At 38.6% G+C, this 13,176-nt stretch overlaps 1 protein-coding gene across 1 annotated transcript; it reads left to right on the top strand.

Annotated features, from left to right (window-relative positions):
* The first annotated feature begins 754 nt into the window (after positions 1-754).
* On the top strand, positions 755-12,699 carry LOC142168654 (putative late blight resistance protein homolog R1A-3). Its single transcript, XM_075229195.1, has 3 exons — positions 755-1,269; positions 2,918-5,154; positions 12,404-12,699. Exons 1-2 carry the CDS (start codon positions 826-828, stop codon positions 5,141-5,143), a joined length of 2,670 nt encoding a protein of 889 aa, XP_075085296.1. The 5' UTR covers positions 755-825; the 3' UTR covers positions 5,144-5,154; positions 12,404-12,699.
* Positions 12,700-13,176: the final 477 nt, after the last annotated feature.

The following is a 13,176-nucleotide window of genomic DNA, read 5'->3' as shown; positions in this document are numbered from 1 at the left end:
AGTACATTCTTCAGCTGAATAATGCTGAAATGTTTTTCAATCGTCATGCTTTATTGGATAATTTTCAAACCTATTAATTCCTCTGACCCCCTTCAAAACACTATGGTACAATCATGTGATGCATATCTGATCAATATTGCATGATGTCATTTCAAAAGTGATTTGTGCACATCAAGTTTCTGAACGTTGCGTCATTTCAAAATCACAAGTGAGCTCTCAGCTTACCTAGATGCACCATGTGGAAGTAACGTGCAACTCTCAGAGGTAAAACATGTGAAACTAAATATTTTAACAAATATTCATTAATCGACAAAGTGTTCATCATTAATTAATGATTGGGAAATGCAGCGCATGAGCTGTAACAATAACACTAGCACGTTAAGTAGTGCAACCATTGACTTTAAAGACCAATGAAAATGGATATATATTAACTTAGTACTCCATCAATTAGCTGTTTATCTATACAAAAATATTGCAACCACTGACTTTTTAGGGAGTAGCATTGCATTTAGATCCAGTCCGTACACATTGAACGTGAGTTTGATTGAACTATAATTAGGCATCTACTAATCTTGTTAGAAGTATTAATTTGCTGGTGGCAGGCCTCTGAAGATTAAAATAAAGACCGCGTATTTAAATAATTCTAAGCACAAAGTCAAGTTACGATATATATTAATGAAATGGATGTTCACATTATGTCCTCCATTCTCTCTCTATATATATATACACACACATAGCAGTAAGGCGAAGATCATCTAATCGCTAAGAGCTGTAACAACTATATATCCTCCATTTACATATATTCTTATCCCAAAAGAAATAAATATGGCAGATGTAGCACTGAAATTTGTAGTGGAGAACCTGGTACCACTAATAAAGGAAACATGGGAGCTGATTGGTGGTGCACCTGAAGATTGTGCACGTCTCGTGGACGAACTTGATGAATTAAAAGCCTTCCTAGATGATGCTGCACGATATCGTCAAAGCAACAGCAAACAATGGAGTCAGTTTGTCCACAAAGTTCAGGTTATAGTGTATCAAGCTGAGGGTCTCGTTGATAAGCTTCTGGTTCAGGTGAAACTGCACCAAGATAAAAATATATTTAAGCAGTTCTTTGATGCTAACTATGCCATATCCGTCAGGGAACTTGCTAAGAACATCAAAGTCGCCCTCGAACAGGTGAAAAAGATTCGCCAAGAAAATCCAGAGGCTTTTCAGAAAAAGCCAATGCTTGATGATCAGCCAGAAATAGTTGCCCCGAGACCACAGGTATGTTCAAAACTCTGGCTATATATCCGTGTGAGGCTTTGTATGGCAAGCGGTGTCGTTCTCCTGTTGGCTAGTTTGACCTGGTGAGGCTAGTTTGTTGGGATTTTAATGACCATCTATCTGCAGAAACGTCTAAAGTTAAAATAAATTTATGAGGAATGGTCTAAACCTCAAATGCGATAATTGTTTATAACAAATCAAATTGACCCTTTTATTAGTAGACAACACAATAAGCTAATTAAAATGAATAAATAATATTACTCAACTTAATTATAAGGAATTTTAGGGATATAACTAATTTCCTGCAAAGTTTAGGGGATCTTTTTAAACATAAGCTCTAATTTTGCGCTCATAGATTAACATATTTCTTTTAAAATCCATTAACAGTAAGCAGGGTCGGATTTAGGGGGCGGAAGGGTGTTCGGAACACCCTAACCCCCTTCCCCGAAATTTTTTTTACCTCTATATATTATGTTTTGAATTCTTTTGACATGGCCCAAAAGCATAGCTTAGTGGTTAAGGGGGTTCAAAACCTTTGTAAGTTTTCACTAGCTACAAACCTTTTTATCTTGAACCCCATTATCAGAAATCCTGCCTCCGCCGAATGAGAAAAAAAGCTCACTCCAAAATGAAGAAAGAGTGGATTAATCAAAATATAATGGTTGAATAATTTCTTTTCTGATAGTAACTTAGTCTTTTCTAATACGTTGGAAACAATTCTTATGGTATTTCTTATTGATTATAGTAATAGAACAATTGCATTTTGGTCGTAAGTGTTTCTACCTTCGTTGAAGTTAGTTAAATAGGATCCACAATTTTTTAGAAACTTATACTTTAAAAAAAAAAAAAAAGGCAGTCCGGTGCACTAAGCTATGCGCGGGGTCCGGAGAAGGGCCGGACCAAAAAGGCCTATTGTATGCAGCCTTACCCTGCATTTCTACAAGAGCCTGTTTCCACGGCTCGAACCCGTGACCTCCTGGTCACATGGCAGTAACTTTATCAATTACGCCAAAACTCCCCTTCTAGAAACTTATACTTTTGTTAACTTTAATTTTATAACTCAAATACAAATTTTAATATAATATTTATATAATTTTCAAAATTTTATATTCATTGATATAGTGCGTGCACTCCAAGACTAGTAATGTAAAATATTACTAGTACATAAAGAAGAGCATTAAAAATGCCAAGGAAAGAATAGACATTACGAGGGGAGAATGTCTCTTGTTCAAAACTTGGTTTGTTGGAGAGAGGAGAGAGAGAGATATTTCACTTTTTTTTTTTGGTTGCAATTAAGGGATTGTTCACAATGAAACAATTTGCCACAGAAGTCAACTGCTAATTAAAAGGATTATTATTAAATAAAAAAACGGCAGTTAGAATGAGATATAAGGAAATAGATGTCACAAAAAAGTTGATCAACCTCTTGATCTAAAGAAACTGTGCTTATGTTATTCACCGTTTGTATATATATATATATATATGTAGTTTGTAAATTTGTTTTATAAGACGATAATCTATCTGTTATTACCCGATATGCGCATGTTTACATGGAGAGATGTCACGGTACGTAGAATATATATATTTCTGATTGGAAAAAGAAAATTGTATACTCTATTTTTTGATGATATCCAAACCATTTTGACAGGATACTTTGTTGGAAGAAAACGAAGTTGTCGGGTTTGACGAGGAAGCGAAAACAGTGATCAAACGACTTGCTGAAGGAAGAAATGAGCTAGATGTTATTCCTGTGGTCGGTTTAGCTGGACTTGGCAAAACCACACTGGCAATAAAAATCTATAAAGATCCTAAGGTTACCTATGAATTTTTTAACAGCATTTGGGTTTACGTAGGCCCACAAGAATACAAACCAAAAGAGATCTTTCTTAGAATACTGGAAGGGTTCACGAAACGCACTGCAGAACATCAAAATATGAGTGTGAATGAACTGACCAGCAAAATACAAGAATCCATGTCCAAAGGAGGTAAATGTCTCATTGTGTTGGACGACGTGTGGCACCCAGACGTTGTGAAATCTGTCAGGTCTGTTTTCCCGAAAAACAGCAAAGGCCACAAAATCATGATAACCACTCGCGATGCAAGTATTGGTAGATATGCCAATGCCAATCCTCACATGTTGAAATTTCTGGAAGATAAGGAAAGTTTTCAATTGTTGGAAAACAGGGTTTTTATTGGCACTAGTAGTAAAAGGTGTCCTGAAGAGTTAATAGCACATAGAGAAAGTATTGCTAAACAATGTAGTGGATTGCCACTTGCTGTAGTGGTAATTGCAGGAGCTCTAAAAGGACATACAAGCGAAAGAGTGTGGCAAATGGTTAAGGACAATGTAGGAAAGCATCTTATAAATAAGGATGACCCTCAAAGCTGCTTGAAATATGTGGAAATGAGTTATGGTCATCTGCCCGAAGATATGAAGGCGTGCTTCCTGTATTGTGGCGCCTTTCCACAAGGCTTTGAAATTCCTGCTTGGAAGTTGATTCGCTTGTGGATCTCGGAGGGATTGATAAACTCCAACTTAGACAGCAAACCCGAGGATATTGCAGAGTTTTACTTGAACGAGCTTGTCAACAGGAATTTGCTGATTGTAATGCAGAAAAGGGCTGATGGACAAGTAAAAACATGTCGTCTTCACGACATGTTGCACCAGTTCTGCAAGATGCAAAACGGAGGTCTTTTCCAAGAAGTATGTGAAAAAACTGACCAGCCCGGTCTTGTTATACCAGATCTAGATACTTGTCGTCGGCTGTGTATTAAATTCTCTCTTTTGAAAGCCTTTCTCTCCAAAGGACCATCTGCTGAGCATGTTAGGTCTTTCTTATGTTTTTCCCCAAAACAAAAAGAAAGTGAGAAGCTTAGTAACAGTCGACTCCTCCTCAAAGCATTTCCACTAGTTAGGGTCTTGGATGTTGAATCTCTCGAATTTAGTTTCTCAAAGGATTTCAAAGAGTTACATCATTTGAGATACATTGCTATCTCAGGTGACTTCAGTGCTCTTCCGACCTTCTTTGGTAAGTTTTGGTATTTACAAACTCTTATTCTTAATAATAGTACAAAGGCGTCAACCATGGAAATAAAAGCAGACATATGGAACATGCTACAGTTGAGGCATCTGCACACCAATGTCCCTGCAAAATTGCCATCCCCTGCTACCCAAACAACAGATGAATCGTCTCGCCTACAAACTCTTTCTAAGGTCGCACCAGAAAGTTGCACAGAAGATGTGCTTGCTAGGGCCTGTAATCTCAGAAAAGTCAGTATTCAAGGGCAAATGGCTGAATTTTTTGAAGCTAACAATGGTGGGTTCAACAACTTTCAAAAGCTAAAGTCCCTGGAACAACTTAAGCTGTTGAATGATGTTGGCAGCTCCATGAGCAAAGTTCTTCAACTTCCTCAAGCATTCCTTGGGTTTCTTCACAGACTGCACAAGTTAACTTTGTCAAATACAAGGTTTGTTTGGAGTGATGCGAATAAACTAGGACAGCTGGAGTGCCTTCAGGTCCTAAAGCTGAAAGAAAATGCATTTTGTGGGACGGCCTGGGATTCAGTTGGTTTTACCAAACTCAAGGTACTGTGGATTGAAAGGGCGACAGACTTGGAAACTTGGAAAGCTTCAAACTGTTCATTTCAAAGACTTAAGTACCTTGTTCTTATATCATGTGATAAGCTTGAGGCTGTGCCATTTGAGTTTGCGGGTGTAAATAGCCTTCAAGAGATGACGCTGAACAACACAAAGAAGGCGAATAAATCAGCAAAAGCTATAGAAGGCAGGAAGATAGAGATACAAGAACTCAAGCTGAAATTCAAGCTCACTATATTCCCCCCTGAAGCAGTTGATTGCAACACCGCACAGTGAAGTTGAATAAGGTCAGTCGATTCATTTTATTTTCAGATAATTTTAAATCGTAATTATGCTTTTTGCCAAGTGTGTCAATATATTCTTTTTATCAATATTGATTAGAAGAGATTGCATCTGTATCTATATGATATGTGTACTTCATTTAGTAGAATGTCAGCATGTCTCTATTTTTCATAACTATTTAAATCCTCAGATATGTATATCGATTCATGCAATTTCATTATAAACTACGATATTGAATTTGAGAGCCCGTTGTATTTCATCACCATGACAATTATATATGAGCTCTTTTCGTTTTAGTCACTTAAATAAATAGTTCGACCATGATTTAACTGGTGTTCTTTCTTAGCTAATTGTTGTTGCAATGCTCAATCAAGCTGGTGAGATGATTTTAAATTTTCATTATATTCATGTTCAGCATGCTGGGTATTCGTTCTCCATAGAAATGTATCTCTATGCATGATAAGGTGTGTTTCATTTGTTAGAATGTTCCCATGTCTTTATCTTTTACAATTATTTAATTCCTCAGAATTATATAGCAATTCATAAGATTCCATTATCAACTAGTTAAGCTAGTTCTAATATTTGTTTCCCCCTTAAGTTCTTGATTGAACACACTTAAACTCAAAAATATGGAGCGTAGTGTAAGTCTTTTTTTTTTTTTTAATCATGAAAGATTAGTATTATATAGCAAAAAGTTAGTTACATGGCAGGAGCAAACTAGGGTGGCTGTTCTTCTACAGTATACAAAAAAGCGTTGCCATCCCTTGGTGGATCTAAGTGTGAGTCCACTGCCAAAAGACTGGAGCGTCTTCAAAAACGAGCATTGATGGACCACAGTATTCCATAAGGCCGTGCTTTGCCATAGCATCCGCCACTTGGTTTTGCTCCCGATATATATGAGTAACATGAGGATCAGCCAACTGGTGGAGAGCGGATCTGCAATCATTAAGAATGTGTGAGTAAAATAAGTTATCTGCCTTTAGCAAATGCATTACCTCTTGTGCATCGACAACTACTTCCAAAGGTGTGAGTTGGCAAAGGTGTGCTAAACGAAGACCCTGTAAAAAACCCATTAGCTCCATATGTAAACTAGTTATGTGCTTTGAACTACCAGTGTATCCCACAATCCAGTTCCCATTAGAATCACGAATGACTCCACCATAACCTGAGGCGCCAGTCATAGTGCAGGCAGCTCCATTTGAATTGAGTTTATAAAAACTCTGATTTGGGGTTTCCCACTTAACATGCATGGGTATTAAGGTGGGTCTAAACCTCAGAGGTTGGGCACAATAAAAATATTCAGTAACTTGATTAATTATACATGAAGTGCTGATAGAGTGATAAGTGTCACCAAACGTGTTATGGTTGCGAATATCTCAGATATGCCACAAGGAGAATGGTATAAAGAGAGCAGGCGGAAGATGTTTGTGTAAGAGCCCAATCTGAGCTACAGGCCCAATAGATACTTGTATAGGACCCGGGCCCAATACACATTTATAGCTGTAAATATAAATACCCATTATTGAATAATAAAAGATCAGATGGTTATTTCTCTCTCATGTTTCTCTTTTGCTTTTCTCTCTTCTTCTCGACCCTTCTAGGGTTTTCTTCCTCATTCATCTTCCATAGCTGTTCTGAGCTTGCTTCTAACAGTTTGGGGTACTAATATGATTTTGGTGGATGAGCTCCTTAAGATATGTAAGGGGAGAGGCGACTTCATTTGGCAGGATAGGAGCTCCTTGGTGGAGACCTAGTGAAGTCTAAAAGGATGCAACGGGAGCACAAGCAAAGAACATATACGGATCGTTTCTACTCCTCTATTACAGATTTTGCAGATGGGAGACGGAAGTAGTTTTAGGTGAGCAAGATAGGAAGCAGTAGGCAATCATTTATGACAAAATAACCATATGAAGTGGATGATCTTAGGGGGTAATTTCAAGCGCCAAATCCAATGAAAAGGATGAGTAGTGGTGCTTTTCGAAAGAGACGTGTAGCTGGATTTGACTGAGAATAGGCCAGTATTGTTAAGGCCCCAAATAATACGATCATGAGATGATGGAATTGTAGGGAAGTAAGTGTTATATATGCGTTGTTGTACTGTATCAGGAAGAACGAAAGATAATGCAAAATGATCCCAACAAGAGTGTGTACGGTAGGAAGCTATGGTTGCTCTAGTTTCAAATTCCGTTAATGGTCCATGAATAAGCCATCGTGAAGTTAGATTTGCTTGGAGCCAAGGATTCAGTCCAAAAAAGGATGTGTGAGCCATTTGCAGGTTGCCATTGTAGACCTCGTTGGTAGTGTTGTCATCCATATTGGATGAACCTCCAGATTCGTGAAGATGTAGAAACAGGATTTCGTGGATTCGCATACCTAGTGATAAGAAGAGAGGCCCAGAGGGAGTTTGGAAATTTAAAGAGGCGCCAGGCCGTACTAGCTTGAAGTGCACAATTTTTTGTGAAAAGATTTTGAATGCCCAAACCCCCTCTTCCTTTGGGGTGGTAACACTACCCCAGTTAATTAAGTGAAGTTTTTTATGATTGGTAGTTGTACCCCCACAGGAAGTTGCGCTCATATTGCTCCATTCTACGTACAACGTTTAAAGGGAGAGTGATAAATTGCATTACATGATTAGGAATGGTACTAAGGGTTGATTGTATGAGAGTTGTCCTGCCCGCCTTGATCATAAAGTTAGTTTTCCATCCTGCCAAACGCGCTTTAAAATTATCTAAGATAAATTGATAATCACGCGTAGTAGGGCGCTTCAAAAAGATAGGAAAACCCAAGTATTTTCCAAAGGAGGTGCCTTCTGACATATTAAAATATGAGAGGACATACTGCTTGTCCGAATGGGAGCAGTTGTTGGAAAAAATATTCGTGACTTATCAAAACTTAGTTTTGGCCTGAAACTTTGGTGAACATATTGAGATGGTCAATGATGGTATGGCAAGATTTGCGAGAGATTATTGCAGTGAGGATGATATCGTCTGAAAAGAAAAGGTGCGAGATTTGAGGACCTAAGGTGAAAATTTGGATGGGTTCCCAAGCGTTGTAGTCCACAGCTACAGTTATACTTCTAGAAAACATTTCTAAACATAGAATGAATAAATATGGTGATAGAGGATCGCCTTTCCGTATTCCTCTTGTTGGAAAAAAATAGGTGGTGGGTGATCCATTAATAAGTATATAGACTGTGTATGAAGAAACACACGACATAATAAGCTTGATTAAAGGCTTTGGAAAATTGAAAATGTTTAGTGCTTTATGTATGAAGGACCATTCAATACGGTCGAAAGTTTTTTTTAAATCAAGTCTAAGGAACATAAGTCCTTTCTTTCCCTTATTCCTCTTAAAGTGATCGAGGAGTTCTTGAACTATAATAGCATTGTCCGCCGCATGACAGTTTTGGAGGAAACTGGATTAGGTAGGCCCCTACTAATTGTTTAAGAAAAGGCTTAATATGAGCAACGATAGTTTTGTAATGATTTTGTAGCTAGTATTGCATAAGCTAATAGGTCTAAAATGGCTAAGTGAGTTTGCAGCTTGGTTTTTGGGTATGAGACAAATATAGGTAGAGTTAATTTCTGGAGGAATTTCATATGTAATTAAAACTTGGTTGTAAAAATTAAGGACTGAGGTTTGAATTTCAGTCCAGTACTGTTGATTAAAAAATATGGATGTAGCCCATCTGGGCCGGGGGATTTAAATGGTTTGAAGGAATTAATGGCTTGTATCACTTATGTATGTAGGAGTGGACGAACAAGATGTTAGGAATCCATGTAGGACAAGGATTGTTGTGAGTTAGGAAATACGTGAGGTGTGGAATAATCATGTTCAGTAGTGAAATGTTTTCCGAAATGATAGTTGATTAAATCTTTAATAACAGCATTATCAAAAATCTAATTACCAGCTGTGTCACGCAGCGCAGTAATACGCTTGCGCTTACGACATTGTAAAGTGGTAAGGTGGATGAACCTAGTATTAGCATCCCCGTCATTTAGCCATTGGATACGAGACTTTAATTTCCAAAAATCCTCTTCTAATTTTAATATATTACTAAATTCGCAAATCAAGTCAGATTCTAGATTTTTAAAAAAGTTACTGGTAGGGAAATGAGGAGACCGTTGGAGGCCGCTTAACCTAACAAGTAAAATTCATATTTTTTAAAGATGTTTCCAAAGGTATTTTTGTTCCAGTCTTGCACCTCAATTTGGAAATTGGTTATGGCAGGAAGAGAATCATTATTATCATGCCAAATGTGCGAAACAAAATGACGGAATCGTGTATGAAATGTCCAAATGGATTCAAAACGGAAAGGTTTATTCATATTTACATTAGCAGTAGTAAGGGTAAGAAGTAATGGACGATGATTTGAGTGGGTACGAGGTAGATGACGAACAAGTGCGTTGGGAAATAAATTAGTCCAGCCATAATTAGCCACTAACCTATCTAAGCAATCTAGAATAGTGCAGGAGTTACTTATATTATTAGACCAAGTGAAATGACTACCTTTAAACCCAAGGTCTACTAATTTGCGACAATTTAAAAAGTGATCCACGCGAGTATTATTTAAGTGTCGTCCCTCAAAATTTTCGGAAGTACGTGTAACTTCATTAAAATCACCACCCACCAACCAAGGTCCATGGTAGTGGTCCGAAATGCATTTAAGATTTTGCCAGAGAATTTGTCTATGTGCTAAAATAGGACTGGCGTAAATTGAAGAGAATAAAAACTTTTTAGTAAGAGATAATACCTCCACCATGCAATGAACCTCTTGCTTAGTAATAGCTACCTCTTCCACAAGTAGAAGACTTTCATCCCAAATGATGGCAATGCCAGCCTTCAGTCGCTACGAAAGCCATACTAGTAAAAGAAAAATCATCACGTAAAGGTAGGTGGTCCATTAGGTGAGTTTCCAGAATAACAACTAACGGAGGGTGGTGATAGTCCAACAAGGAGCGGAAATTCCGACGAAAGTTTGGCGAGCGAGCACCCCTACAATTTCATATAATGAACTTCATATTTGGGTTATTGGAGGGTAGGGGGTGACGCTGGAACCTGGGGGTTCACTGGTGTATTCTCCACATTCCTTTGCTCCGATGGGCCCAGGGTGGGTATGAGTACTAGTGCAAACTTGCCTGCGTCGGGGTTGACAGTGAGGCGAAGTTTGATTAGGAATTTTTTGAAATTCGGTGGACACCGGAGATACAATTTTTTTATACTGCTCCTTTAGTATTAAAGTTGTATTTCGTCGAGGTCGATCAACTCTGTTCGAGTTTCCCGCAGTTCGGCAGCTAGAGCCGATATTTCTTGCTGGGTCATGGCCTCCTGTGCTAGTTAAGTGTGTTTTGGAGGGTATAGGTCTAAGTGGCTGGTGGAGGACGATGGAGGTGTGGTGAGGGGAGGTGGGGTCTGCATGTGTGAATGGAGAGTGATGTGTTGGTGTATCCATGGAGTGGGAGGATTCTCCGGGAAGAGCGGCGGGTAAAACGACATCTCCCTCATGTGAACTGGCCGTAAGGCTGGTAATGGGGGATATTGAAGGGTGGTGAGATGAGATTGTAGGGATTGAACATCAGAGGTTGGTGGATAAAAGATTGGTATTGGGCATAGGTTTCCCAACCTAGCCTCATCCTCTCCGTTACGATTTGAGCAATGTCCATGGAGTTTTGTATCATGATGAGGATGTCCTGATTGTTTATCTCCAACGCGAAGGTCTGTGCATGGCCCAGTAGCCCCATCTCGAGCCAGGACTGTGCTGGTGCGAGGGGTTGGGGGGCCGATGAGGTGTAGATGAGACGATACTGAAGTGGAAGGTGTGGATTCTGCATGGTGAAGGGAAGAGGATGTATGAGATGGTATGGTGGAGGAGGAGTGTGATGTAGGTGAATGCTTGGGTATGGGCAATTGTGGTGGTGAAGGGCGATAAAGGAGTGTGAGGAGTGCTGTGAATCCTCTAAGTTCAGTAACGTAGTATGTATCTTAGTTTGGGAGGAGGAAATTGATGTAATGGGCAGTGATGAGATATTTGGGCTATCAGACTTTGGAGGGCTTGAGGGAATATCATGAGTATTATGAGAACTTGGTATTTGGGCTGCATCATTCTCTGTAGATAGTAGGGGTGATATTTGGGAAAGTAGGGGTGATATTTGGGAACCTACTGGGTTAGCGATGGCTTCTAGAGAATTTAGTGGGCTTGCACAGTGTATGTCTTGATTGGGTAAAAAGGATTTTATTTGATCCACTATGGATGTGACTTGAGTAGGGTTATACGTGGAAGGGGAGGGTTTACTGGTATGGGCGGTGGAATTTCGGGGATCAACGTGGCAATTTTGTATGTTGTGTATTGGCATAGTTGGCGTAGGTTGTGGAGTCTGTTCATAAGGGTGAGATGTGGAGGGGATGGGGTCCACTAGTTCTTCATTATTATTGGCTAGACAATTAAACAAATTAGAGGAGTTAATAAGCCCAGTATTATTAGAGTTCAAATTTGTATTAGAAACATAATTTGGAATTGGTGGATTGGAGTTACAAGACTTACTTGTGGGCCCTGCAATGGCGGTTGAGGGTTTTTTCGAGTGGTACCTCTATGCAAACACGAGCATAACGTCCTCGTATTGTGGAAGAAGTGAAGGTGTCCACTTTGATAGTTTACCCTCTTTCGTTCCAATCCTTTTGAGGATTTCCAGATCATAAAACTCGGTTGGGAGTTCGGGAAGACGGATCCAAATCGCGGAGTATGTGAGTTGCGCGGAGGAGGCAATGAACTTGGGCTCCCAACGTCTCACTGAGAGAAAGTGGTTAAACAGCCAAGGTCCCTCGTGACGGGCACACATTATGTTTTCCTCCTTTTGGAAAAGTCTTCTGTAGCCTTCCACATTGCAGTACGCTTTTGCTTGAGTATTTGATGACCTATTTTTCGGCCAAAAACTATTAACAATAATCGAATATTGCCAAGGGAGGTTTTCACCTTCTCCATTTCTAAATATCTGTTATTGTAAGTCCACCATGACAGTTATGAGCTCTTTTCGTTTTAGTCACTTAATTAAATGGTTCGACCACGATTTAACTCATATTGCTTTTTTATGTTACTACTCCACTATATATATACTTATAATATACCTAATGGAGTACTATTGTCAATGAATTAATTAGTGGTTTCCTCTGTTTTCTTCAAAACCACAAAAAATATATCACGTACGTTTCTTCTCCTGTTAGTCATTTACTATATACTAATTTTCCTGCTTTCTTCAGGTGATGAGGAGAACATTGATCAGTTTGATATGGTGTCACCGCGGGCGTTTTAGTGTTTTCTGCAATAAATTAAGAAATGCTATTTCGATCTTTTGTTTATTCAAGCATTGTTAAATAACTCTCTGCATTAATGTTGTCGGAGATTTTAAATGAAGTATCGGCTTGAAACACCCTTCCTGGATTTCGAGTTCCCGATCATGTAGGGTGGGTACTGTTTTCTTTCTCAATTGTAAAACTGTTTGAATATTTCCTACTACTATTAATTTTGTGATATGGTTGTATTTGCTTTGTTTCAAGTTGTATTGCTTTCAAGCTTCAACTATCATTGTTTTGTTGAAGACATGTTATTCCAACCAATTGAAGTGTTTGTCTTCCACTACTAGAAAACTGGCTACCGACCGAAATCGGTAGGAAAAAAAATCAACCGAATCGGTCGAAAAAGTCAAAGAAAATATTTTTGACAACGGATATAGTGGTCCCACAACAAATATACTTATGATTAACTTTTGACTTATTCAAACTCAAACAACTTATCGATTCAAGAGATTTCTCACAAAATGTATAAGTGACTAATTTACTACCTAAAACTATCAAGCAATGAAATAACTAGAAATCAACCACAACACTTAAGAAAATTCGGATAACAATCAATAGGAGATGATATTGCAGGGTCACATCATGTTGTATTCTTGGCTTAAAATGACTAATTGATTTATCTGGAATGTTAGTTGATATTACTCATAAGAATCTGTTAAGTTCTTACTCGCCTATTC

This window comes from Nicotiana tabacum, chromosome 14 (genome assembly GCF_000715075.1).
Source record: "Nicotiana tabacum cultivar K326 chromosome 14, ASM71507v2, whole genome shotgun sequence".
Lineage (NCBI taxonomy): Eukaryota > Viridiplantae > Streptophyta > Magnoliopsida > Solanales > Solanaceae > Nicotiana > Nicotiana tabacum.
The sequence above is the reverse complement of the archived record's forward strand: the minus strand, read 5'-3'. Positions and strand labels throughout refer to the sequence as shown.

What these genes read in the sequence shown, in the direction of transcription:
- LOC142168654 (XM_075229195.1), top strand. Translation starts at nt 826, where the DNA reads ATGGCAGATGTAGCACTGAAATTTGTAGTGGAGAACCTGGTACCACTA. An exon ending in TAGTTGCCCCGAGACCACAG is followed by an intron (nt 1,270 to 2,917) that starts GTATGTTCAAAA and finishes CCATTTTGACAG; the next exon opens with GATACTTTGTTGGAAGAAAA.